The sequence below is a fragment of the Anguilla anguilla genome, chromosome 5 (assembly GCF_013347855.1).
Source record: "Anguilla anguilla isolate fAngAng1 chromosome 5, fAngAng1.pri, whole genome shotgun sequence".
NCBI classification, from domain to species: domain Eukaryota; kingdom Metazoa; phylum Chordata; class Actinopteri; order Anguilliformes; family Anguillidae; genus Anguilla; species Anguilla anguilla.
The window spans coordinates 47,733,537-47,761,162 of record NC_049205.1 but is presented as its reverse complement, the minus strand read 5'-3'; the positions used below and the strand labels follow the sequence as shown (position 1 = coordinate 47,761,162).

At 41.6% G+C, this 27,626-nt stretch overlaps 2 protein-coding genes across 4 annotated transcripts in view; one reads left to right on the top strand and one right to left on the bottom strand.

Moving 5' to 3' along the window:
- Positions 1–20,760, top strand: part of cemip (cell migration inducing hyaluronidase 1) — a 66,708-nt gene extending 45,948 nt beyond the window's left edge. For all 3 annotated transcript variants that reach the window (XM_035420075.1, XM_035420077.1, XM_035420076.1), the window contains 18 exons: positions 1,352–1,521; positions 3,013–3,222; positions 5,117–5,322; positions 10,042–10,111; positions 10,608–10,736; positions 11,359–11,444; positions 12,402–12,533; positions 12,841–12,876; positions 13,122–13,277; positions 13,782–13,962; positions 14,620–14,835; positions 15,060–15,271; positions 15,729–15,914; positions 16,552–16,756; positions 17,252–17,338; positions 17,554–17,711; positions 17,993–18,093; positions 19,348–20,760. In XM_035420075.1, the coding sequence (XP_035275966.1) occupies positions 1,352–1,521; positions 3,013–3,222; positions 5,117–5,322; positions 10,042–10,111; positions 10,608–10,736; positions 11,359–11,444; positions 12,402–12,533; positions 12,841–12,876; positions 13,122–13,277; positions 13,782–13,962; positions 14,620–14,835; positions 15,060–15,271; positions 15,729–15,914; positions 16,552–16,756; positions 17,252–17,338; positions 17,554–17,711; positions 17,993–18,093; positions 19,348–19,475 (2,669 nt within the window). In that variant the 3' untranslated portion in view covers positions 19,476–20,760. The remainder of the gene's footprint in view (positions 1–1,351; positions 1,522–3,012; positions 3,223–5,116; positions 5,323–10,041; positions 10,112–10,607; positions 10,737–11,358; positions 11,445–12,401; positions 12,534–12,840; positions 12,877–13,121; positions 13,278–13,781; positions 13,963–14,619; positions 14,836–15,059; positions 15,272–15,728; positions 15,915–16,551; positions 16,757–17,251; positions 17,339–17,553; positions 17,712–17,992; positions 18,094–19,347) is intronic.
- A 4,621-nt stretch (positions 20,761–25,381) lies between these two features.
- Positions 25,382–27,626, bottom strand: mesd (mesoderm development LRP chaperone). Its single transcript, XM_035416947.1, has 3 exons — positions 27,430–27,626; positions 26,562–26,794; positions 25,382–26,290 (listed from the first exon to the last, which is right to left on the bottom strand). Exons 1-3 carry the CDS (start codon positions 27,586–27,588, stop codon positions 26,041–26,043), a joined length of 642 nt encoding a protein of 213 aa, XP_035272838.1. The 5' UTR covers positions 27,589–27,626; the 3' UTR covers positions 25,382–26,040.

Here is a 27,626-nt window from a genome sequence, read left to right as displayed (position 1 = left end):
ACTGCCTAGTTACGGCACACACGCACCCCTGCAAATAATTGAAATCTGGAGATGTGTCGATTTAATAAGGTCCGCATGCTGGAGATTTCTGTAATTAACGAGAAAGCCGTTCTTATGATAGATTAATAGCGCAATGCCGAGTAATGAGCTTTGAAGCATTCCTCATTCTGCTCTCTGCTCCGCGTGTGTATTCACTGTCATTACATGCCGTCCCCGTGGACACGCTGACCCTAAACAACAGACCCTCGCAGCAAGTGGAATGAACGGCGTCGTTTTTTGAATCGTTGATCACGGAGGAGCCGCCACTTCAGATGAACCCGATATAATTGTTTTCGGCTTCGGGTCCGCCAAGGGCGATCCGCGAGGCGCGTGCGCGCGGACGGGAACGAGACACAGCCCATCTGTCAGCCGTTCACGCGGGGGATCCGATATGCTCATCATCGGGCCAGTTGCTGCTTGTTGCCTTTGGCCCGTAGAGATAATCTGCTGTCCAAAGCAAGAATGTAATGTGCTGCTATTTTTCCATCAGTTATTGGGTCGACGTGGGAACAGTTAATTCACAGCTTTCCTCCAGGAGATCTAGCGCCGCGATCAAAATGTTACTGAGACACGGATTTCACTGCCTGCTCTGCTTAACGGCGGAATACCGCGGTGAACATTTTGACATCTGCACGAAAAACAATCTGCCTTAACGCATCCCATAAAGGTGCTTGAAAGGACAAACCATTGCATCTTCCTCTGGAAAGTCTGGAAGAAATATCTGACTGTTTAAGTACAGAGACTGCAGTATCAAGCGTTGCTCAGGTCATGATTGCTGTCCTATATTTAGTGGCCTTGCGCTACACTTCGCGTGTCAGAGTGTGTTTCTGTTGGCCCGAGCTCCATCCTGAGCGGTAGCTGCGGCCATTTGGTGCAGAGTAAAAATAAATAAGTTATAGAGAAATAAAAAGAATGCTTTCATCCACCGGGTGAACCAATTTATCCTCGTTACACAGCCCCTTTACTGTCTCGATGTGGTCATCTGTGCCAACAGGGAACAGTGGAGTGTACGAGCGCAGGGTCTCCTGTGAGTCATTAAGCCCAGGTCTGAACCGCGGTGCTTCTGCTGTTTCCTTCCCTATCTGGGTCACTGACTCTGTACCCAACTGCACTGAGGTTGCCTGAATGCAGCATTCAACATTTGTACAAAACTCCTTCCCAGAAAACTTGCTTTGACAATAGCACAGTTTGCTGGTGCCCTGCTGAGCTGTTGAGTGCGTATGTGGTAGATACAGAGATGACCTGGTCTCTCCCTTGCTCACGCGGTCCGATAAGAGACAGTGTGCTGAGTGGAGCATGCACTGTCTTGCAGGGAAGCCGGCCTACCTCCACCTTGGAGAGGAGGTGGACGGGGTGGACATGAGGGCAGAGGTGGCGGTGCTGAACAGGAACATCCTCATTAAAGGGGAGATGCAGTCCGGCTGCTACGGCAACGATGCCTGCAAGTTCTTTGACTTTGATACCTTTGGAGGACACATAAAGGTATGTATCCATCTGGAGGCTTTGAGTTACATGTGTTGACAAAAAAAGTGAAGGTCACTAGTCCTATTTGGAGACTTACGGTAGTCCTGGATTCAACATTTCCCTTTGACTTAAAATAATGTAACTAAATGCAATTGTTTACAGACACTGTTTGACAGGTCCAGCAATTGCCAACAAAAGTTTTGAACTGTATTTGAAAAGAAGAAAATTAACAATTGATTGAGTCAAAGTTAAGGACACATTTTGATTGTCTACTTTCCGTACCCTGCTAATAATTGTCTAGACAGTAGCACTCATTATGTCTGGATACTTTTCCTTAACTTATGCTTTATTGTGGAGTTAAAATGTCATCAAGCCTTCCAAAATGTTTCTAAACATGCAGGATTTAATCAAAATGTGTCCTTGGAGTGTGTCTTTTTTTCAATGCCAACAACTTTTTGTCATAAATTTTGGTGCATGTTGGACTCAGCAACACCTGCATTTAATAGGAAGTCTAAACTAGAGACAAACAGAACCAGGCCACTGTCTGTCAGCAGTAACAAAAATGGATTTTATATTTTCAAAGTTCTGTCCTTATTAACTATTCTTAAAGTTCCTGGAAGTCAATCGGAAGTCAATAAACTTGTCAAATTATATATTGAGTAGAACTGCACATGCTATGTGGGCCACTTGAAATGCTGACAGCCCTGGATGAGTGTCAGCCAAAAACTGAGTAATGATAATGGTTTGAGGAATGTCAATGTTGGAACAAGTAAACAACTTTTACTTTGTGGAAATGTGTCACATTTGTTAATTTTTTATGCACTTTCTGAGTCATAATTCAGAAAGCCCATAAAAAATGTGGCAGGATTTGCAATACCTTTTTTCTGCTTGCATGTTCTGGATATACAGCTGCAGTTCTCTTTACATTTTATATTATTCATAAATTAAGGCACTTTAAAGCCAAGTAAGAGGAAGAATGACAGTAACTATTTTTACCAGTGAAAGTGTTTTATGGGCCATTATTTGTTTATTCAAAATGTCACCCTCAAAGAAACACTTTGGATGAAACTGTATCTATTTATGAATATGCATTCATCCCCATTGCTTCCTGTGAACCTAAATCATAGTGTTGCACATTTAAAAATATTGAAACAATTAGAGGTTTGTAAGATAATGGTCACACTGCATAACCACAAATATGAGCAGCCAAATGTCTATTTGAAAGCAGTCTGCAGTCGATCCAAGGGTGTATCCTGTTCTACGATGTGTTTTCATCTGAATTCTTGATTTCAGCTCTGATGCAGTGCACATATATTTCACATATCTTGACAGGTAAAACCCTAATCTCTGTCCTCCCAGGATCCAAAATGAAATTCAGAAATAAATCTGCCATAACATCTATAAATGTGAAGACGGGTTAGAGAGAACTGTAACCCTGCAGGGGCATGCACACAAACATAGTCTCACGCTCATATTTTGGTCTCTTAACGCTTGCTGTCCTGTCTCCAGGTGGAGCACGGGTTCAAATCTGTTCATCTCCAGGGTTTGGAGCTGACGCATATGGGTCAGCAGTCCATGGGCCACTACCCTGTGCACTTCCATATGAACGGGGATGTGGATGAGAAAGGGGGCTACGACCCCCCCACGTACGTGAAGGAAATGTCTATCCACCACACCTTCTCCCGCTGTGTGACGGTGCATGGATCCAATGGCCTTCTGGTGAGGGGGAGCAGTGGGGTTGTGGGCACAACTGTGGAGAGACTGGGTTTAGAAGGGTAGTCAAGGGGGGTAGGAGATGTGATTGAGGTAGACTGGATTTGTTGAGGCAGATAGAGGACCATTGTATTGCAACTTTTTGCATGTCCAATCACTGCTATCCAAACAGAAATAATATTCTTTGGTTTGCACTATGTCTTGACCGACATGACAGTTTCAGAAACAATATTAATTTGTGAGACCTTAATGAAGGCAAAAAATATAAAAAATACTTAATTGACAAACAAATTCAATTCCGGCTAAGGGACCATATAAAATATGTGAATAGGAAAAGAAACTTTGGCTTTCAAACCATATTATACTACATCAGACTGTAGTTTCACCTGAAATTAAACCATGCTTAATGAAATATGATGCTCAATCTGGCTCCATTGCATAGTGACATAAATGCATACCATATGGATAGTTAGCTTGGCCTATGAGCAGTCAATAATTACAAGACCAGAGGCTAGACACACCCTGAGTACGTATATTTAGAGTAGACATTACTAGAATTTTGTTAGAGTTGTAATAAATTCTTATCACACATTCAGATGTGTTCTGTGAGTTATCATGGATTTAAAAAAATACAACTCTTTAGGATTGGCAGAAGTGGTCTGTTTATAACACATAGATTAGTAACTGCATACAGTAGGAAATATTTTACTTGCAAAATTATACACTGCCTGACACACACTTAAATGAATCACTGCAAATAACAGGCCGATCAATGAGGAAACAGAAGAAATAATTATTGGCATTAACTGGAAATGTTACTGATAGTAATCTGTTTGGTAAAATATTACATTGGTGCGGTCCTAGAGTACCGTGTGCCATTGCAGCATTTTGAACCCCAATGGCCTCTTTATTTCTCCGCATGTTCCAAACACATTACATCTGAGTCAGGCCCACATCGCCAAGGGATAACAGGATATTCAAGTGAAGCACAATTTACAGTGGGGTTCAAAGGCTGCAGTGATTTAATAAAGCCACCTCAGCTGCCATCACGAGATGCAGGATCCTGCCTGCAGCAGTCTGTCTGTGACAAGGCCTGAGGTACAGTATCATTGTTAGTATCCACCGACACAGGGGTTAAAAGTTCACTGAGAGCATGAGTCTTTATCTTTGCCCAGTGAAGGATGTCCCCGTGGCTGTGAAGACGAGCTGGTGCAATATTTGCTATATTGTAGGCATGGTTACACTGATTGAACAAGTGCACAGCCATCTGTCGCCTCTGTGTGGTTAATGAAGTCGGCTGGACAATTTAGGGATCTTCATAAAATTTCCTAAAGGGGTGCTGGAGACAGTGTGAGAGGTTGTTTGATTTCCTCGGAAAAGGCCTGGAAGGAGAGCAGCTGAGAATGGAGAGGCCTGTTTTTATTCACTTCAGAGATCATACAAGTGGGCCCCACTGGGGTCGTTCCGGAAAGCTTCATGGCGAATGTGAAAATCTGCCCGTGACCTTACTTGTGCTCTGAATCGCATGGCTTGTAATATTCGTCCCCAGTGATATGATCATCAGGTTTGTTTGTGTGCCAGGTTATGCCTTATCTAAACCAGATCTACCCTCACACTAAACCTGTTCGTGGGGAAGGAGGGCTCTAAAAATACAACCATCTGCACAAACTCGAGCCTCGTTGAATTCCCAGAAAGAGAACTTCAAGTTTTTTTCTGGAAATATCCAGCTGTAGAAATTAATTATGCGTGTGCATCGTAAACTGGGTGTGCTTTCCTGGTAAAAGGTGGTCTGCCAAATAAATAAATGATAAAGTGTAGTTTCATTCTGTCGGGATAGATAAAGGGAAAGGCTTGTGCTTGGGTGCGGCATGTCTTTGAAGCTGGCCTCTGTTGATGGCAGGTGAAGGATGTGGTGGGATACCATTCCCTGGGCCACTGCTTCTTCACTGAGGATGGGCCCGAGGAGCGCAACACTTTCGACCACTGCCTTGGGCTGGTGGTGAAGGCGGGCACCCTGCTACCCTCCGACAGGGACAGCAAGATGTGCCGCGACATCACCAACGGCGCCTATCCCGGCTACGTGGCCAACCCCAGACAGGACTGCAGGTGAGAGAGAGAGGCGCTTTGGGCCGCCTTTGACCGACAGCTACCGGCTGTGTACCTTCTCCGTTTACCCCCATTTCGTTCAGAATAGCATCTGATTATCCAGACTCGAAAACAGCTGTGTTTTGCATACACAAAGTTAGATCAAATCTGCTTCAAGAACTCTTGGACAATGTCTTCTGTGGACACATGGTCAATCGTAGTTTAAGGGGATTAGCTGTAATTACAGTCGGTTTATTGTCTTGATCTTGTTGCTTTTTTATTTGCTTTGAGAAGTTACGGAGCATAAAATTGGTATTGATATAGATTTAGTCCCCTATTCATTTTAATACCAATTGTGAATTCATCTTCATCAAAACTGATGGCAATGAATGTGATCAAAGAGAACAATTTTACAAACTACATATTGACTTAAGAACATTAATATAATTACAGCCTAACATATAGCACAGCAAAGCCCAGCAGAGTCGTTTTTTATTCATTTCCCTGGAATTTGTTTTTCACTGTGACTACAAACAGAGTTAATGAAAGTCTGTGTGAAAACTGAGATACTGCTGATGCAGTCATAGATTTTTATTTCCATGGGGATTATTATGCATTTAAATCTCATGATTATTTAATTTAAGCATTGCCATAATTATTTTATGCACCTTTCAGATTGCTATAAGGACTAAAAATGATGCTACCTCATAATTGAGTCTTGGCTGTTTTTGGCATTCCTTCTAATTTTATCAAGTCAGTGTTTTATTCAGTACAGTTGTTCAAGAAGTAAAATTACATCATTGAATTTCCTTATACACTGAGCTCCATAATGAATGGGACAAAGAGATAATGTATTGTTTTCTTGATTTGCCTCTGTACCAAATTCAGTTATTCTGAATAATTCTGTTCATAGGTCAAATATACGCCAGCACAACAGAGATACCCCCCCCCCCCCACCACCACCCCAGTCATCATCTGCTTTCCATATTTACTTATGTAATTTGACATATGCTGAGCGAAAAATCAGATTAATATTTGGTAATAACAAAAAGCAAGGTATGTAATTCACAGATAAAAGTAAAGCTTTTTTTTCTTTGGACGTAGCTGCCTCTCCTTTGGGGCCAGCAGTCCGTGAAGTGGAGAGAGATTGTGGTAGGAGCGTGTCTGCCCGTCAGTGACATGCTTCTGATGATTACCGTGCCACTCTGACATTAGCCATTCATTATTGCAAAGCCGCTTATCCTGACATGCAGCGCCACATCTGAAATGAGTTTGTCACTGCCGCACTCTAGCCTAGCGGCTTGCTACAGGATAACAGGAAGTTGGACGTTGTCGTGGCTGCAAGTATTGAACTTTCAGCATGAAAGATCTTCACACGGGACCCACTAGGGGGCAGTGTAGAGCCTAGAGTGTACTCATCTAGAGCATTGGTTGCCAACCAGAGATACATGTACCCCAGGGGTTACGTGGAAGGGTCCAAAAATTGGGGGGGGGATATTTACAGAATGTAAATTATTATTTTACGGAATAAAAAACATCTGTTTTCTTACCATTGTCTAAATGGCTCAGACCATTTCACAGCACCCAATTGTGTTGTAATTAAATACAAAGTGAAAATAACTGATTTTGGTGTAAGAAAATATATATTTAATTTATCTTTCATGCTTTAGCATGCTGCTGAGTTACCTGGCAGTTGTTAGGCCAGTGCAAGTGCTGCAAACAAGCAAGCATTGCATGATTGTCCTGTGGGTTATGGATCAGTGGCTAGAACTAGCAGCTGCTACCATAAGCAGCAGCAGATCAGATACTAACTCAGATGAGCCTGCAGAGAACAATAAAAGGGAGTCCAAGGATCATCAATTTCAGGATCAGCATGTTCTTGGATTTACCTGCACCTCAACGGACTCGCCTAAGCCTCTGTGTTTCTTTTGTGGCGATGCAGGCTCCTTGCAAATAGTTTGATTAAGCCATCCCACTTACAGTGGCACCTGAGCACTAAGCACCTCTCTTATGTTGTTATGTAAGACTGCTGACGCTTCTCAAGCTATTGATAGTTTTTCAGGCAACACAATTTTGATTGGAAAGCCTGCACTCATGTGTGTACAGATGGGCAGCAGCTATATCATGAGAGTCTGTGGGTTCCTCAGGCACATCAAGCAGATAAGACCCATACATTGAGTGGATGCACTGTATCACTCATTAGGGTGGCACTGGCCAATAAGAGGATTCGCCCCAAGTTATGTAAAGTTGTGAATGATGCAGTTAAAGTGATGAACGTTATCCAGTTCAGGTCTATGAATCACAGACTTCTTAAAGTGTTCTGCAAGACAATGGGTCAGAGCACCAGCTGCTGTTGCTTCATACTGACTTACACTGGCTCTCCTGTGGTAAAACGCTACAGAGGCTGTTTGAATTGCACGTTGAAGTATGTGCTCTTCTGAAGGAGCACTTGTTACCCCTTACTGCAGTGTTTGAGGACACAGTGTGCGTAGCCTGTCTTGCTTATCTTACTGATATTTTCACCAAATTGAATGACCAGAATCTATCACTACAAATTGAAGACACACATCCTTACCAATATAAATGGTTTCATAAAGAAGATCTAGATCTGGGAAAGGAAATATAAGGATGGGGATGTGAGCTGTTTCTGACTGCTTGATTCCAGTCGTAAAAATGGTATATTAGAAAACACTGAAAACAAACCATCTAAACTGGACTGGGTGTGGAAAGCATTCACCATGACTACAGACTCTGCTAGCAGTATTCCTGCCAGACTGCAGGGGAAGCTTTTGAATGTATTCTCAGAGGACTGAAGATGAGTCACTCAGACCAAGCACTGACATAGCTCTGGTGTGATGTACGAAAGGAATTCCATGATTTGGGGAAATATGCACTTAATCGACTGTTATATTAGGGAGAGATCTGTTTGTGTGCAGTACCTACAGTCTAAGCTGAATTAGAGAGGTCTGTATGTATGCAGTACCTGCAGTCTAAGCTGAATTAGGTCTGTATGTATGCAGTACCTGCAGTCTAAGCTGAATTAGGTCTATATGTATACAGTACCTGCAGTCTAAGCTGAATTAGAGAGGTCTGTATGTATGCAGTACCTGCAGTCTAAGCTGAATTAGAGAGGTCTGTATGTATGCAGTACCTGCAGTCTAAGCTGAATTAGAGAGGTCTGTATGTATGCAGTACCTACAGTCTAAGCTGAATTAGAGAGGTCTATGCCTGTAGAGTACCTGCAGTCTAAACTGAATTAGAGAGGTCTGTGCCTGTAGAGTACCTGCAGTCTGTCACTGAATTAGACTGGTCTGTGCCTGTGGAGTACCTGCAGTCTAAACTGAATTAGAGAGGTCTGTATGTATGCAGTACCTACAGTCTAATCTGAATTAGAGAGATTTTTATGTATGCAGTACCTACAGTCTAAGCTGAATTAGAGAGGTCTGTATGTATGCAGTACCTGCAGTCTAAGTTGAATTAGAGAGGTCTGTATGTATGCAGTACCTGCAGAGGTCTGTGCCTGTAGAGTACCTGCAGTCTGTCACTGTTTTTCCGCAGTGGATGAGCTTTGCTGTGATCAGTCAGGCACAATCTTATGCGTTTTTAATGGTTTACTACAAGTCATTTGGCAAACTGCATTTCATTTACAAGTACAGAAGGCTGTATGTTTCTTCATCCACATCCATTTGGAAAATTAGATATCATTTTGTGCAGTGCAGTTAAAAATGAGAAAAATGGTGAGAGTGTCGGAAGCAGTCCAAAGGAAGGCTGTCTCTCAACCCATATACGAACACCCCCGTGTGTCCAAGGTCTCGATTCCCCACCATGGCACTTTCTGTACTGGAATCTCATCTCTATCTTTAACCCACTTTGCTTTACCCCCTTCTAAATGAAGTGAAAAAAAAATATACACATAAGGAGGGCAGCCTCTGTTCTCTTTTTTGAAGATGAGATAGTGAGATGCCAAAATTCTGACGTTTGGTTGTGAGCTTTCGCTATTGGGTCGTGACGTGATATCACACGTTGTGTTTGCAAGTCATCGGACCGTTCCCTTGCAGACATGATTCTAACCAAACATAAAGTATGGTATAGACAGACGGAACACTGTTGAGTTCTCTCACATGGAGATATCAGCTCTGCTGACATGGCACAAAGGGCTCCCATCTGGAGGCGTCCATATGGACCATATCACGTATATGCACCCCATCAATTATGGTCAAAATCTTTCCTCAAAGGTGTGGATATGGTACAGTCTTATGGTTTCTATGTGCTCTCTGTTGCTTCCTATTGTCCTACTATCTCTCCAACAAATGATTATTATACGATCTTTGTCCTGCCTTTTCTATTTCTATTGTTTCAGTTCATTTAATCCATAAATCATATATCTGTATTATTTCATTTTAATGCGGTGCTACAGAGTGATTCATGTTTATTTTCATACAGAAGTACTTGACAGTAATTGGCCTAAATTAATACCTCTAATTGACTTAAATACTGGTAATGGTGTGCTTTGTTGACTGTGCTCCTCAGCTAATGTGATGCCCATTGTTGTGGAACACTTTGCTTGTGAAGTTGCGGTCGCAGAGACAGCATGACGTTTTTGTGTGTCCTGGATGAAATTTGACATCGTTTCAGTCTGTGCTTTACCGTACTCCTGGAATAGCCATCTGCGTGAACATGAGTACGAACGGCAGGGGTGAGGGGAACGAGTCCTAAAATGGCTTTTGTGTCTCTATGCAGTGCCACATCCACCTTCTGGATTGCTAACCCCAATAACAACGTCATCAACTGTGCGGCTGCTGGCTCAGAGGTAAGAGTCTCCTCCTTCACCTGGCAGTGTTCGGGAGACAGTGGGGGCCCGCCGAGGCTCATTAGCGACTCGTTTGACCTGCGTAATGGCCTAGAGATGAGAAACCAGATCGAAAGGCTCCGGCGCCTGTCTGTGCCCTCAAATTTTTCTCCCAGAGAAAATTAATAAAAGGGCTTGGCTGGCCATGCAGCTGTCAGAGACCGTCTCAATCCCGCCAGTCCACCATGTGTAAAAGCATCCATAAGCGGGTGAATGGACATAATGAGCTCGGGGTGATCTTATCGCTGTGTGTGTGTGTGTGTCTGCGTGTGCATGTGCGTGTGTGTGTGTGTGTGTGTGTGTGTGTGTGTGTGTGAGGCCAGCATTTGTCCTTAAATTTGACTCTGTGTCTGTGTGTGTTTGGGCAAATTTTGTTTTGTTTTTTAACATTATTAGTGTCATTAGAGCAGGTGTTTGCTCACTCCCTTGTCTGAATCCCTCCGTGTGGCCTCTGCAGGAGACGGGCTTCTGGTTCATTTTCCACCACATCCCCACCGGGCCCTCTGAGGGTCTTTACCCCGCGGGGCGCACGGAGCACACCCCCATGGGCAAATTCATCAATAACCGCGCCCACTCCAACTTCAGGGTGAGACAGAGGCACTGCATCTCAGCTTCCCAGGGCTACATAACAAGACCAACAGCACAGGCTTTATGATATACACTAGGGACCAACAGCCCGAGGACACGACAAAGTCCTGGTTGTTTTCATTATTCATCAAGGAATAATGCAATTATGATACTCCAGTTACAGTTCTAATTCAAGAACACACTGTTGAGGACAGTTACGAACCAAAATCCAAATCATGCAGCAGTTAATACCATGTGATAATTGAAACGCAGTTTCTCTCGAGTCATCTCTGTCCATAAAACATGAGGCATTTTCTACAGCAGTGCACAACAGCTTGATTCGTGAAAGGCGATAATAAAAGACAGATAAATAATGTGTCCTTGGGTTTGTATACAGGCCATTATGTCGTTGCCTGGGGCGACCAGAGTAGGCAGAGCGGCACAAAACATACATAAGCCAGAAAATGTCTTTGTTGCACCTCTTATTTTGAAATACATTTTCCGAAGAAGGTAATAACATCAAAACATGCGCCTGGCTGTCAAATATCTTAAGTGCGTTGTTACTGCTTTGTCATGCTAATTTCTTGCTTCCTACACCAGGAGATTTCCATATGACCTTTTTTGCTGATGCAATGTTTTAGGCTGGAATGATCCTTGACAACGGAGTGAAAACCACAGAAGCCAATGCCAAGGATAAGAGACCTTTCCTATCCCTTGTGGGTGCCAGGTTAGTATCGAAATCCCCTCTCCTCTTACCTTCATCAGAGCAGCCTTTCCCTGGTACCAGAGTTGAGTGTTACTCAACTCTGGTACCAGAACATGTTTGTGCTTATTATAATGCATCATTAATTCAAGTCTGGAAAGGTTTATTAAGCAAAGCATGCCGTTTTTAAAAAGGGATATTGCAGTGGAATAAACAATATTTTTTGCAATTTTAATGTGCAAGACATTCCCTAAATCAATGGAAAAAGTTGGAAAGAACACCTTGTTTGATGTATATGGTCATGGAGTATTTAGAGCAATTTCCTTCTGACTGCATGGAGTTACTGATTTGTTATTTGCAGTTTCCCAATTCCAGTGATCTTCCATGCTTTATTAACAACTCTTGACAATTGTTTTTTTATTTTTTCCTAAGTGCTTGTTAAATCAAGATAGGTCATTAAAATGAGCACAATTCAGTTTAATTGAGCGGTTAATTCTGTTTGAGATCTTTTGTTTGAGTCTTTTGAGTTATATGCTTTGACTCCTTGCAGAAAGAAATGCATTGCTATCAATGTGTTAGCAGTAATGAAAGAAGTAAAGAAACTCCTTTAATGTTTTGAATATATTGCACTTATGGTAGAACAGTTGCTTTTTTGTTACTCCCCCAAATACTTAAACTGAGAAATTGGGATTAATTTCACTATTCATTTATATGCTTGCTTTATTTATTACTACATATTATCAAAAATGAGTTGATAAAATAAGATGTTCAGATGTGTCACACACAAAGCAGTGTCCAATCAACAGTGAAACCCATATTAATAAGCACTTAGCTGGAGCCCAGGGAAGGCCACTATGCTGAGGGCTGCATCAGCCCTGGGAAAGGGGAATGTCACTCTGCATGTGATGCCAGCATTGCAGAGACTAACATGGCGCCATTGGCCATGCACACAACTCCTGGTGTCCTTGTCTTTCCCAAAAGGTATGGCCCACACCAGGATTCTGACCCCTTCAAGCCCAGGGTCCCAGCCCTAATCCACCATTTTGTGGCCTACAAGAACCAGGACCATGGGGCGTGGCTGCGGGGGGGTGACGTGTGGCTCGACGACTGCCAGTGAGTGTGAGCTGTCACAAGGCAATGGGACTCTGCTGTCATCACACCTCTGTCACATGACTATCTCCAATTATCACATGCAACACGCATCTTCACTTCTTCAGCTTGAAGCTTTTCGCTGTTTTAAAAGGACTGAATCCATTTAAGACAATAAACAATATTGCAGTCTTACTTACTGGCTGTCCATTCACGTCTCAGAATGCCCTGTGGTACATTCTGTTTACACTGCGTCGTACTGGTGTAATGAAAACTATTACAAACTATGGTGCATTTCCATGTATTAACTGTGACCTTTATCGCCTCTCAGATTTGCTGATAACGGAATTGGCCTGACTCTTGCAAGGTAAGCGAACGGATACGAGTTCTCATATTACAATGGGAACGGAAGCATTTTTTATTTATAGAACCATCTATAAACTCACATGTTGCGGTTGTGATTGGAAAACGCCTTATATGGAGGTTGCTTGAGATGCACTGGGAAATGAGAGCTTTGAAAAAGTGTGAAAGCAATTTAACTGGGTGGAAGTGGGGAGCACTGGGGATAGCTGTCTGCATGCGGTCCCTCTATCTGACATTTCCTGTGCGCAGTGGGGGGACCTTCCCCGATGATGATGGCTCCCGGCAGGAGGTGAAGAACTCCCTGTTTGTGGGGGAGAGCGAGAACAGGGGGATGCCCATCCCCGACAACCGTATCTGGGGGCCTGGTGGGCCGGACCTCAATGGAAGGACACTTCCCAGAGCAGTGTGAGTGACCCGGTTCAGGGCATCTCTGCCTGGAGGTATTAGAGTAACAAAATAAATCACATCGTCCAACCAATGTCAAATGGGCTGTTCACCTAAAAATGAAATGAAAGCATGTTTCCACTTACCCAGAGTAGTATGTGTCAATCCAGATAGTTTTGCTGAAATGAGACTAGTTTTCTAGATATTTGCTGCAGCTCACCCTGATAAAGTGGATGTTGCGGTGAACGTTTGCTGTAGTTGCAATATAGCAACTTGTTAGCATGTTAGCAATTTGCTTTGTTAGAGCACATAACAGCTTTGAAATGGTTGAATCTAAAAAAAACTCGTCACACTTCAGCAAAACTATTTGTATGGACAGCTACTACCCCAGGAAAGTGGAAACATACTGTACCTTTATTTCATCTTTTGGTGAACTGGCCCTTTAACATCTGCCTGCCAAATAATATATCTGGATACTGTATTATTCACAACCGTGATCCTCAGTTTTTCCATTGTGCCCTGCAGGAATTTTCCAATCCGAGGCATGCAGATCTACGACGGACCCATAAATGTCCAGAACTGTACTTTCCGTAAATACATCGCGCTCGACGGACGCCACACAAGCGCCTTCGGTTTCCGGCTCAACAACTCCTGGCAGAGCTGTCCCAACAACAATGTCACCGACATCACCTTCGACAACGTTCCTGTAAGTTGATCCAGTGTCCAGTTTTATCCCCTCCTCGTGATTTCCTGCTGATTTGGCCGAACTTTAAATAGAATTACAATGTGTATTTCATGTAAGGTGGTTTAATAAAATTCTGCTTCCCATTTTCAAGTATTTTTTAAGCAGAGAAATTACTTATATGAATTGTAGGGTTATTTTTTGTTGAAAATGTGTTTTTGATATTTGTTTTATTTATTATGATTCGAATGGGTAACGCTTGAAATGCATGAGACTTGGATATGTATGAGACAAGCAATACTGTGATGTGGGATTTTAAAATTGTGAAAAATTCTGAAACTTAATATTGCTTCTGCATATAAAACTGCTATAAACGTGAGCTATGAAAATACTTCACGCTATATATTTTAAATGTTTTTTACACTGTTGTAATTTACTCTATAGTAGGCAGCTTTCTTTGGTTAAAGCAGTATTTTATTAGTGGAGGCAGATGTTAGATGATAAATTCTCTTGAATCAGCTGTCATGCCGCTTGCTGTGAGGAAAGAGTCTAGTGCTAGTGCATAAACTGTCCCCTGTAATCAGGCGGCCGTGTGCTCCCACACTGTGCTGCTGGGAGGAGGCTGACAGGGGCGACACCCTCGTTAAAGCTGTCCCCTCCCCTTCCCTCGAAACCAATTAGATCACTTCCCGGGTGTTCTTCGGGGAGCCGGGCCCTTGGTTCAACAAGATGCAGATGGACGGGGACAAGACCACGGTTTTCCACGACATGGACGGCTCGGTCAGCGAGTACCCTGGGGCCTACCTGGTGAAGGAGGACAACTGGCTGCTGCGGCACCCGGACTGCATCGACGTGCCCGACTGGCGGGCGGCCATCTGCAGCGGACACTACGCCCAGGTCCGAGGCGCCGCCGTCACTATGGTTTCCATTCCTGTCCACAGTACTCTGTATCTGAACTTGTTTTCCCCCTTTCCCCCATTTATATCTATATTTATGTATATCCATCTGTCTGTCTGCTATCTACAGTATGTGTGAAGCACTGAGTTTGAACGTTAAATATCCCTGCAGGCAAACATCTGACTGCTGACTCAGAGCTCTATTTCTGTGCTGTCATGTCATAGATATACGTTCAGATACGCAACCCGGCCGACCTGGATATGAAGATTGTGAAGGACGAGTACCCGGAGCACCCGCTGACTCTGGAAGGGGCTCTGGGGAAGAGGAATCACTACCAGCAGTTCCAGCCAGTGGTGACCCTTTCCAAGGGCTACACCATTCACTGGGACCGGGCCGCCCCAGCTGAGGTCACCGTGTGGCTCATCAACTTCAACAGGTCAGTCTGGACTGTGGAAAAAAAAATTGCTTTCAGTGTTATTTCTGTCATTCTGGGTACCCAAAGGTTTTTCTCCTGTAAGAATCAAGAGAGTTAAAACATGCAGTGCCCAAATGTGGCTTGATATTTTCTGGTCCCAACAACCAGTAAAACTCCTTGAGACATGCTGTACATACTCCTGATGCTGGACTGAGTTGGTTGGAGAGGAACAGGCTTTTAGACTTGGTTTACAATGCATTTCTACTGCATATTATTGACAACTTGTAATTCAAAGAATCAAAAATCTCAAAAAATGAAAGGCATGCGTGATTTTATGTTTTTTGTAATGGGATTCTTTACTTGTGTTCTGGCGCCACCTACTGTTCACTGCAGTAACCAGTATGTCAGTCATTTAAGCTGTCCTTTCACCTCAGTTGCTTTTTTTCATTAACCATCATTGCTGTCTGTTACTGTGCAGGAATGACTGGATAAACGTGGGGTTCTGCTATCCTAAAGGGACGACTTTTAACATCATCTCGGACATTCACAACCGTCTCACCAAGCAGACCAGAAAGACAGGGGTGTTCCTCAGGACCCACCAGAGGGAGAAGATGGAGCACAGCCACCTTTCAAGGGGCTATTACTACTGGGAGGAAGAGACCAGGTACGGGCCCTGCATTCTCGTTAGTGGAAGAAGGCAATGTACCACAACAGCAGCTCAGAACCGTACAGTGCACAGCGATGAAATATGAAGCAGCCAGGGCTCATTTGGCTTGCTGATCACTCACACTGAAGCGCAGAAGAATGAGAATTATGACTGCAAACTCCACGGGCTGTCTTAGGCTTATTAGTTCTGGACTGGTTCTCCTGCTGATGCATTAGTTCCGCTACTATCAGCTAAAAGGGAACTGAACAAAAATAGCTTTATTCTCTTTGGACACAGAATAATAGCATGTAGAGAATATTCACAACTTCATGTATCTTTCTTCAAAATGCATCATTCTTCTCCTCCCAGGCATTGTTCCATGAACTGTTTTTAATGGGAACTGGATGAAATCTCTTGCATACTAATTGTCTTTGTACACATGCGATGCATATTTGATGGTTTCAGTTGTGTTTAAGTCTATATTTTGTATAGATTTTGTGACTTTTGACATATTTGTATTGCTAGTGAGGGATGCTTGCTAAATGATTCATTTCATTTCATTTCATTTATTACAGTTTTGGGTGAGAATCTTTTAAATGACTTTCCTGGGTAGGCTGTGCTAGGTTTGACTTGGACTTCTCCTCCGTTCCTCTAGACTCCTGTTCCTGAAAGTGAGAGCATACAATGAGAAGGAGGGCTTTGCCTTCTGTTCAGCGAAGGGATGCGAAAGAATTAAAATTAAGGCCACAATTCCAAAGGGGAGTGGCCCCAGCGACTGCATGGCAGAGGCCTACCCCAGATACACCGAGATGCCTGTTGTGGACGTACCCATGCCCAAGAAGTTGCCCACCACCAAGCTGGTAAAATGCCATGGCGTTAACTACAGTCTATCCTTATTTTTCATCTCAGGAAAATTAATCATTCTGTCACCAGCAGAGGGCATACAAATTAAATTACTAAATTATTCTCTTGTGTTGAACACATCAGAGAGTAAAGAAATGCTAAAAATAAAAAAAAACATTCTGTTTAAAGGCTGTTTATAAGAAAATCAATAAAAACAGTCAGTGCCATGAAAATGAGTGAACCACTCAAGAAGCATTTATATTACGAATTCCATGAGCTAAACATCTGTTGTGACTGAACAGGAAAGTCGCTTGATATGTTTGGCTGTGGAATTTCCCCATGTTAATCATCACTTGTAAATTCATCATTAGATGTGTTCTACTGGTTTCCCTCTTCTCTGTCTCACAGCAATGGAATGCTCTGCCTAATACTGTAAGGGTGGCACTAAGATTTATTTGCCATGCTGAGCTGTATTAAATTATAAGGCCCATAAATGTCCTTGTGCCCAACAGAGCACAACAGAGCACTTCCTGGAGATCAAACTGGAGTCATACAATACTCGTTTCTTCCACATCAAGGATGACTTTGCATATGCAGAGGTATGGTACATGTTGCCCCTGGTTAATAATTTCCATGAAACAGTATTATTAGCACTATAAATATTTACTCTTCTGTCACCGCACTAGCCTCTGTTGACCTTGGCTGTACCAGCTGCACCCACAGCTATTGATCTGGTGCAAGGGCGACTGTCACTGTCACTGACAGTAAAAAAAAAAAAAAAACAGCCACATTCATCAGTTGTGTGTGTTTACAGGTCAATGGAAAGAAGATCTACCAGGCCGATGATGGAGTGCAGCTGACCGTCATCGACGGCCACTGTGGCAAGGTGCTGGACAGCAAGAGCTTCCGGAACTCCATTCTGCTGGGTATTCCGGCACAGATGGAGAGCTACATCACCAGCCTACAGGACGAGTGAGCCCTACTCCCTGTGTTTCTTTATGATAACATACCCTGTGGTCATCTATCACAGAGACATTTTTAACAATGTAATAACAAATTATTGTTATTTTAGTTCTTCTTTTTCTTCTTCTTTTTCTTCTTCTTCTTCTTCTTATTATTATTATTATTAGTAGTAGTAGTAGTAGTAGTAGTAGAAGTAGAAGTAGTTGTAGAAGAAGAAGAAGAATTTTTTTAAGATATTGATGTTGCAGCTGGTACATCTCTTTTTTCTAATGTTGCCCCTCTGAATCCAGATCCATAGTGCTAATCACATCCAAAGGACGCCTTGTCACCAGAGGACCTTGGACAAAGATGCTTGAACTACTTGGAGCAGACAAGATAGTGAAATTGAAAGGTGATTTTCTTTCGTGTTGGCACTTCAATTTCAGCACCCTGGGGAGAAATGCCAGTGGAGGCAACAAGATTGTACACACCTTTTGACATCTCCTTATGTTGACTCCTAGAAATCAACACTCATGGTCGCCAAAATAATAGTTTGCGGTGTGTTTGTTTGCAATTGGCATAGCAATTTGTGTAGAAAACAGACACAAAGCTACAGTTCAAATACATAGCTGAGTGATGTGATGCCACACCTATAGCTCTCATATTTCCTTCCCCTATTGTTTGCGCTGGGCTGTACTTAGAAAACACACTTTATTTAGTATTTTGTAAATATATTAGTAATCATTTCTCTTCGTATTCATTTTTGGTCTAATGGGTAGAAAATATTTGCAAATTGCGCTCAAGTTGAGTGAAGTCGTGTGAATGGAATTCATAGAATACAGCAGGGGGTGCTGGTGGGTGCATTGGGTGAGTTCCGCAGTCAGTTTCATAATGATTCAAAACATTGTATCCTTTCCCTTGAGGAAAGAAATTTCAAAGCTTTCTGTAATTATATTCTGAATGTTGACCTTTGTTTACTGAGGTCTGCTAATTCAGTCTGCATAATGAGTTTTACATAGACTTTTTCTCTCATGCAAAATAATAAAGCCCAGATTTAGCATAATTTTATTTTTCTCATTTCCCTCAAAAGCATATGATGCCATTAGTACCCACCATGAGTACCACGCGCAGCCTTGTCTGTGCTAAAAGCAAATCCCACACATATGCAGTGAAGGCTCTCCATTTATTCCAAGGTAGCAGGGTTCTTTATTTCACCACTTCCAAATTCTTCTGTCACATCCATTGTCACATCCACAGGTTTTTGCCTTATCTAATCCCACCAATACCTGATTTAAATATAATTTCCACTAGTTATATCAAGTCCAGTGTTTAATAACAACTTTTACAAATTTCAGAATGATAGCTAATATTCTAGACATACCCCTTCACTATCATCCAAGACAGAAACATTCTAATACTATTAGTATAATACTACTCACTCAGCCTTAAATCTTTTTTTAATTTTGTTCAAGCAATCATATAAACCACAAAGGACAATCTGTTGTCAGCATTCCATTCTTGAATTATTGTACATTCAGGAGCACACTTTACTGTAACTCCCTGCAGAGTGCGAAACAATGCACGCCTTTTGTATTGAATTGCAAAATGGTGCAAATGGACCCTGTAAGCGCACGTAGCCAATGATTTGTCTTTGCTGCCTTTTCAGATAAACTGACGTTTGTCGGCTTCAAAGGGAGCTTCCGTCCTGATTGGGTTAAGTTAGTGACGGATGAGGACAAGTCCAGAATTCACCAAGTCCTGCCCATCCCCGTGGTGAAGAAGATGAAACTATGAGGACGGGACATGAGGAGAGGAGAGGGGACGTTCCCACTGTCACCACTGCCCAAAAGGATCATGTGAGACTCGTGGATGACTCACAGAAACGGACTACAGAATCTGTGAAAATCAAAAGCATGTGTTAGCGCCACCTAGCTACCTTCCCAGTTGGTCTCGATGTATGTGAAAAATGTGGATGTGTGATTCGATTGTATTGTTCGTTGGCTATACTTGACTCTACCGAAAAGAAAAAAGACAACATTCCTCATTTTTGTCCTGTTCAGTGGTGTTGACATCTCTCATTCCAGAAGAAATTTATCCTATGCTGTGAGAGTTTCTTATGTAATATTGTGATGCTTTTTCATATATTTGTTTCATATCAGAATTTGTGGTCCATTTGTTAGTGTTGTAGATGTACCAGCAAGAAATTTAAAACTATAATCTGTCTTAACTGTAAAGGCCATTTACATCAAAAATGTCTCTCAAATCAATTTGAACAGACTGTCTGATATCTAAATACAAGTTACTGGAGATGACTGACTTGGTTCGGATTTCCATTAGTAATGCATTGGCTAATATTTTCGATGTGGCAAGAAACAGGATACTGGTTTCCCTTTGCCGAAATAGCTGGTCTTTTTTCGGAGATTGTAGCTGTTAGTGTTTTGTATGTTAAGTGTGTTTCTAAAATACATCAAGATTGATAACAGAGATATATTTTATACTTATTTATTGTACAGGCACAATTGAACAAATTTAGAAGGGACATCTTTTGAGTTGTAATGTATTTGCTGTAATTCTGTCCTATCTGTAAAAACTGATGCAAGCATTTAAAAATGTACAACCACAAACTGTGTAATTCCTACAGTAGTATGCATTATCAAAAGTTGTTTTAGCAGTACATGGAATGGAATGGGTGTAAAATAAACATGACTTGGTCATGAATATACTCATGGCCCCTTGCTTTGGATTAGATCAAAAGACTTTTGTACAAAAAACAATAAATGAAAAATTAAACCTACCTTTCTTTCTTTTTTTTAGTAATACTATGTACTTTCAGTGATTTTAATAAAGTGTTTATGGAGAGAAAGTGTTCCCTTCATACAATGTTTGGAGAAACATAACTGATACCTTGCCAATGTGTTGTTTTCAACAAACTAATGCAGTTAATGTTGAATTAATGTCAGAAAAAAAAACTGTGGATTAAATCCAAGATTTTGCTTAATGAAAATAAATGGTTTAAAATCCTGGCAGCCTTTTTGAATGCAGTAATTGGCAAATTAAACATGAGGTGTGCTCCACATTGTTTTTGAGTCTTGGCGTTATATTTTCCTTTTAGCTTCTGATAAATGGTTGAAGAGGAGACAAAAAAAAAAGAAAAAACATGCAGACCCTGCTCCCTGGATGTGAGACGTGTTAAGATTTCCTCCCGAATCCTAGACAGCGGTTCCCGTTCTTAAGCAGAGCAGTGGGTGTGGCTCCTCGGCCCATTATAAATCACTGAGGAATGCAGAGCTCTCCAGCTCATGCTGAGAAAGTTAAAAAGAAAGAGGAAGGGCCTGTAAAAAATCCCGACAATTTACACTGGGCTAGCCCATATCACAAGTGCTTTTAGCAGGGTCTCTGATACACTGTACATCCCACATCTTTGTGTCATTGTTAAATGATCTTTAAAAATAAAGGCTGTCAACAAAATTACCAGTAACAGTTACAATTGTGTCAAGTTATTTTTTACTCAGAAAAGAACAAACACTGGTCATTATCTCTTTTCTTCAACATATTAGGTTATTAACCATACAGTAGTACACATTCTCATCAAATTATCAAATTATCCATAAAAATATAATTAAATTCACAGACTGGGAGACTGTATGGAGTTGAATTGAGTTATTTCTCTACAAGTACATTACATTTGAATGTATCAAATACTGACTTGGCTACACTGTACAAGGTTAAAATTTAAAGTGAATCTGAAGAGAATTTGAATGGCTTTCCATTATAATTCATAAGGAGTTGTACAGTGAGAACATTAGAGGTGAATTTGTGGTGTCTGTTTGTTGTCTCAGGAGGCGTATTCCTTCTTCACCAGAGGGTAGAGAAAATGTAGGAGCTTGCTGAGGTCATGTTCCTCTGGGGCACTTTCTGACATACCGGGTGAATCGGGTCACTGGCCAACTGTCTGGCAGTCCTGTTCCCTGGAGTGCACTCATGGATTGGGCGGTGGAGTGTCGCAACACAGAACAATGAGAATAGATTTTTTTTCTGAAAACAAGTCCTTGGAAGATCAGCATGTATTGTCTGACTGACGCATGACACACACGGCACTCATATTGTATCACACTGTGTATTTTGATGGGCTCGGCATGTGTGCATACTGTATGCTTAATTGTGATTATTGGGAGGAGAAAAAAAAATAACGTTTCCTTTTTCTTGCAGATGGAACCACGCCATGCAGGAACATTCTATTTGGGCACAAGATTTGTCCATACTGGCTTTGAACCCAATCTCAAAGTAGTTCTAAGAGGTCACTGAGTATCGCTAACGCATTCCCTAACACCACACCTGAATCCCAACAACAATATTGCATTATTTAAAATAAGCTAAGCTTCGAATTAAGCCAAGCATTAATGTAAATGTACACATTCCATCATGTTATATATGTATTAGGTTTCATTTATTCATTCTGGTACAAGCCAAATTTGTTCAGAATGTTCACACACCTCCATCTCCCAACTGAGAAGCTGTGGCAAACTGCCATGCCGAGAAAGTATAGAAGGTGAGAGGGAAAGGGAGGGGGAAAAAAAGAAAAACAACCCAAAATGGTGTGGCCACGTCTGAAAGGGCATGGGAAGACAGCCTTACAGACTGCCTCAGCTGTCAAACTGACAGCCGTTCACAAGTGTCGGGAAGCTGCTTTGAACTCAACATGTCACACATGCACAGGCACTCTAAAATATGAACCATCAAAATGCTAATCGCGTAACACGGTTTCTTCGTTTTACTGAACGGCAATTTTGCTCAAACGCCATCAAAGCAAAAACAGGCAAACAATCCCAACTGAAAGGCACTTCTGAGAAGATTGTTCTGAGAAAATAGAAACACAGAAAAGTATTTTGTTGGGAAAACAAGAAGCAAATTCATGCAGTTTTTTTTGTTCTAAGAATTTTTCAGCAGGAGGAGTCATGTGCCATTCCTTGATCAGAGGGTGGGGGAAAGCAGAAACCACTGAGGCCTAACAATTTTTCTTCGATTTCAGAAACTGCACAGCCTGATAATTAGGCCTATCCAATGATTTCTATAGTATAAAATACCAGTCCCTTACTCATTAATGTACTGTGGAGTGTCAGTGTTAATACATTTATAAGGCTGTCACCTGTAACAATATTTTGGTTGCAAAAACTTGGGAGGAAAGCTAATTTGAGTAACAATCATGATTCTGATGGCAACAGAAACACTTGGCTATCAAAATTCACATATGGCTTATAAGGGCAAACGAACATTAATGTTAAGAGTTTTCACTACTACTGATAAACAAGTACAAACTCTTCTCTGTTCCTATAGATGGTAGGACATCTGTGTGAAATCATCCATCCAAAATCACATCACCTCAGCTCTGAGCCAGGTCTAGTAACCCACGCTGTGTGCTGATTAATGGAAGTGAAGAACATCATCTGTATAGAGGAAGTTCAGTGACTAATCCACACAAGAAATTCAGTGATAAGTGCATAAGTGATGTATTTATTCATTTACTGCATCATTTTGCAGCAACAAACCAATACTTCTTGTCAATACGGAATGCATCATTTAAACATTCAGTCTAGGTTGGAAGAAGCATGTGAGCCTCTAAGCTAATGACTTAGAGGCTCCCCTAAAAACTAATGGTGTTCCAATCAATGAGATGAGATTTGAGGTGTGGTTTGGAGGTGACCTGCCCTATAAAACAGGACAGGGTCTTCTCTTCTCAAGAAACATCTGTTCATGTGAAACATGCCCTATTAAAAACAATTTTCAGTGGACCAGTACAGATTCATAGAGCTGGAAAAGGCTACAAAAGTAGTTGGGTGTTCATCAACCCACAATATGACAAGTTGCCTACAAATGGAGGAAATTCTGTACTATTGGTACTCTCCCTAGCAGTGGGCATCCTGCAAAGATCAAGGCAAGAACACAGCGTGCAATGATGAAAGAGGTCAAAAATAACTCCAGGGTAACAGCAAAATACCTGCAGAAATCTTGAACTAGCTCTGAAGTCTTGAAGTCTCTGTTCATGCGTTCACTATAAGGAAAATGCTACACAAAGATGATATTCATGGGAGGACACCATGGAGGAAACCACTGCTCTCCAAAGAAACATTGCTGCATGTCTCAAGATTGCAAAACCACCTGGATGTTACACAATGCTTCTGGGAAAATGTTCTATGGATGGATGAGACAAAGGTTTTTGGCAGAAACGCACAATGCTGTTTAGAGGGAAAAAGCACTGCTCACCAACACCAAAACCTCATCCCAACTGCGAAGCATGGTGAACATAATGGTTTGGGGCAGCCTGCAGTCATTGAGGGGAAGAAGGAATTCAAAAACATTCATCCATCCATCCATTATCTATACCCGCTTATCCTGAGCAGAGTCGCAGGGGGTGCTGGAGCCTATCCCAGCGTGCATTGGGAGAGAGCCAGGAATACAACCTGGACAGGCCGCCGATCCATCGCAGGGCACACACCCCATTCACACAGACACTCATACTTATGGGCAATTTGGAGTCTCCAATCGGCCTACCTGCATGTCTTTAGACTGTGGGAGGAAACCGGAGTACCCGAGGAAACCCACGCGGACATGGGGAGAACATGCAAACTCTACACAGAAAGGCCCCAAGTCAAGATTCGAACCCACAACCTTCTTGCTGTTAGGCGACAGTGCTACCCACTCAGAAATTTTACAGAAGAATGTCAGGGTAGCGGTTCATCATCTGAAGCTTAAAAGAAGTTGGGTGATGTCTCAAGACAATGACCTGAAACACAAGTAAATCAACAACAGAATGGTTTAAACAGAAAAAAATGTTGTTTTGGAATGGCTAAATCAGAGTCAATAAGCCAATTGAGGTGTTGTGGCCTGAAGAAATCCAATAAATATCCATAAACTAAAGCAGTTCTGTAAGAAGGAATGGTCTAATATTCCACCTAACCATTGTGCAAGTTTGATCAGCAGCTATAGGAACCATTTGGTGTTGGTTATTGCTGCTCACATACCTTTTCCTGCCTTAACTGTGAATGTTTTGAAAATGTGTTGAATAAAGACAAAGTGCAATTGATTGTGTGTAATTAGTTTAAAGCAGAATGTGTTTGTCTATTATTGTGACTCAATCAGACCACATTTAATTGTAATTAATGCAGAAATCCAATTAATGCAGAAATCCACGCAATTCCATAGGGTTCACAAACTTTTTCTTGCAACCGTAGATGTTCACATCTGAATTACTTCTAAAATGCATGCAGTAGGTCTACACAGACTAGTGTGTTCAGTTTTGAATAACAAAATACATTGAATCGAAATCAGACTGTTGTATCAAAGTATGCGCAATATGGACAAGGATCATCCTGAAATACTAGCCAAATGAATACTACTTCCATGAGAGTGAATGTGGCATTTTTGTGCATTAATCAAATTATTTCTGCAAAATAAGGTGCTACATGGTTAGAACAAGATAGTCACCTTCCTTGCTGCTTAGTCTAAATTATGTGCCACACAAAATTATTCCCAGGCAAATGATAGTCCAAAGTTTACATTTATCAGGTTGTTGAGAAGTTAGCAAATGTGTTACAGCAGACTGCATAGTAGTCCACTACAGATGGTAACACCACAAGGCAGTGGCTATTAACCCCTGGAGGTTAAAAGGTACAAAAAAAAAAAAAAAAACTCATGATAAAGTGTATCTTTTTGTTTTTTAGAAAAAGGTTTATTCCATAATTGGACGTCAGCTGTACCGTTCGCAATACTAAGGATGGGTGTATCAATACACATTCATTATACCACCTAAATCTGGCATGTTGAAGCTCTGAATGATTATCTCATTTTACAAATCCATGACACTTTATAAATTATGAACAATGATGTCACATTAATTTCAATATTTTCTATGTGGCTGTGATGTAATAAATGCAAAAAAATTATAGTCAATTGTAAAAGGCAAATATTTTCAAAGTAAGAATGATCATCAATATAATGCTAATTTCAAAAGAGACTTTCATTCAATTTTATGCCGTTCATGCCTTAATCTACAAATAAAATGTATGCAAACTCATTGACACAGTCCAGCCAGTGGCACAAATGGTTAATCATTAAGAAAATTGTTTGAAACAATAAAAGAGATAAATCTTAAAGTAAACTTTAACACTGTAACCCCGTGTGTTGTGATTAAAGAAATAGAAACTTTAACCATTACAGTACAACCATCCTCTCAAATATTCTCATTTGTCCTGATTGAACTGAGTATTATTTAATAGAGGAATATCTGAAATAATTGTTTATTTCAGTAACTCTGAACTCTTCTCAGGGGATTCATTGTGACCAAACTGGTGAATTCAGTCGCTCACAGTTCCTGTCGGTTTTTACTGCTTGCTTTGTTCGATTTCGTGTCCCCGTTTTTACTCTTCTTCTTCTTCTTCTGGGTGGTTTCATTCTGGTCCTGGCTGTCCTTCTTTGCTGCCTTCCCAGGGAACACCTGACCCTCCACAGTAACATCAGAGCAGCGGTCCTGTCCTACCAGGAAGTCCTTGATCTCCCAGGCATAGCTCCCATCACGGAGCATGAAGATGGCACGGTTTGAGCCGACCACAAACCTAAAAAGGAGGCACAAACTGCATCATCAACCCACGTCTCCAGCTGGACCGAAATCGAGATTCACCGCATTTGTCGATTTTGTACCACTAATGTAGCCCATGCATTTATTTTTGCGACTAAGACACTGACCGAGCCGAGGCCAGCAGGTACAATGCATTGCGAATTAGAAACACAAAAGCAGTTAACAGCCCCTGTGGTAAGTGGTTTTCTTCTAGCGTGAGTAGTGTTATGTCACCGCATGGTGAGTAAGGCATAAACTAGGCGCTGTACCTCTGAACGTCATAGTTGGCATTGAACAGGCTCCCTTGCCACAAACTGGTGATCTCCTCTGTCTCTTTCTCTGTGGGGTCTCCTGACACTGTGGCAAACACCATGAGGGTCTTCCCTTTCTTTGTCATTTTAAGGAGCTCTTCTGGCTTTGAAGGGTCTACTTTTGAGAAATCCACCGGTGGGGGTGTCCTTCTGTGTTCTGGCAGATCTCCTTCCTCAATCTCATCATCCTTCTGCGGAAACAGAGGCAGAGAGCAATTTCAGAATTAACTTGAACATTCAAAGAAGAAACTCGAGTCAAAAACTTCCACCCTGGCTATGTTATATGTGGCCTTTAAAGCAATTTAAAGTGAGGCAAAATTTTAGCAAATATTTAACTTCATGTTTATTGGGACAGCAAGCGCAGATGGGTTAATCAAGACACTAAGTAACGTTTTGTGGCCTGTGTAGCTAGCTAGCGATAAATCATGCTTTCACATTAATTTATTCGTACGGATGTTACGACGATACTCAACATTCTGAAGTTAAACTTGGAGAAGACAAAATAAGAGGCGTCGAATGCTTCATGTAACTACAGTTAGCTACGGCTCTAGCAAACTTTAGGCGAAAAGTCAACTTGTGTCAGCTACAAAATTAGCAACGACCTAAAAAATAAATACAGAAATCAGTTTGATAGTTTGCAAGCTGACTACGGAAATCGCCCAGAAAGCGAGATAAGACGTGAGCAAATAATAACGTTTGCTAAAATTACTGCAGCGGCTAGTTAGTGTGTTTGGAGGCTATGAATAGCAATACACTATCCAGTCAAGCTAACCACGCTAGCAAGATACCTTACAAGCTAATAAAAACTACAAAAAGCCCAGGTTACCTCCCATTCTTCCAAAAGCCTTGCCATATCTGCATCGTTGTAATCCCGAATGTCTTTTTTCTTTTTAGGTTTTTTGTCTTTAGCATCATTCGCTGCAAGAGTACATATTAGGCTTATACAGAGCAACATACACACACACCATTTGTAGGGTAACGCCATTTTTGCCAACTGGAGTAATCTGACTGGTTGAAAGGATT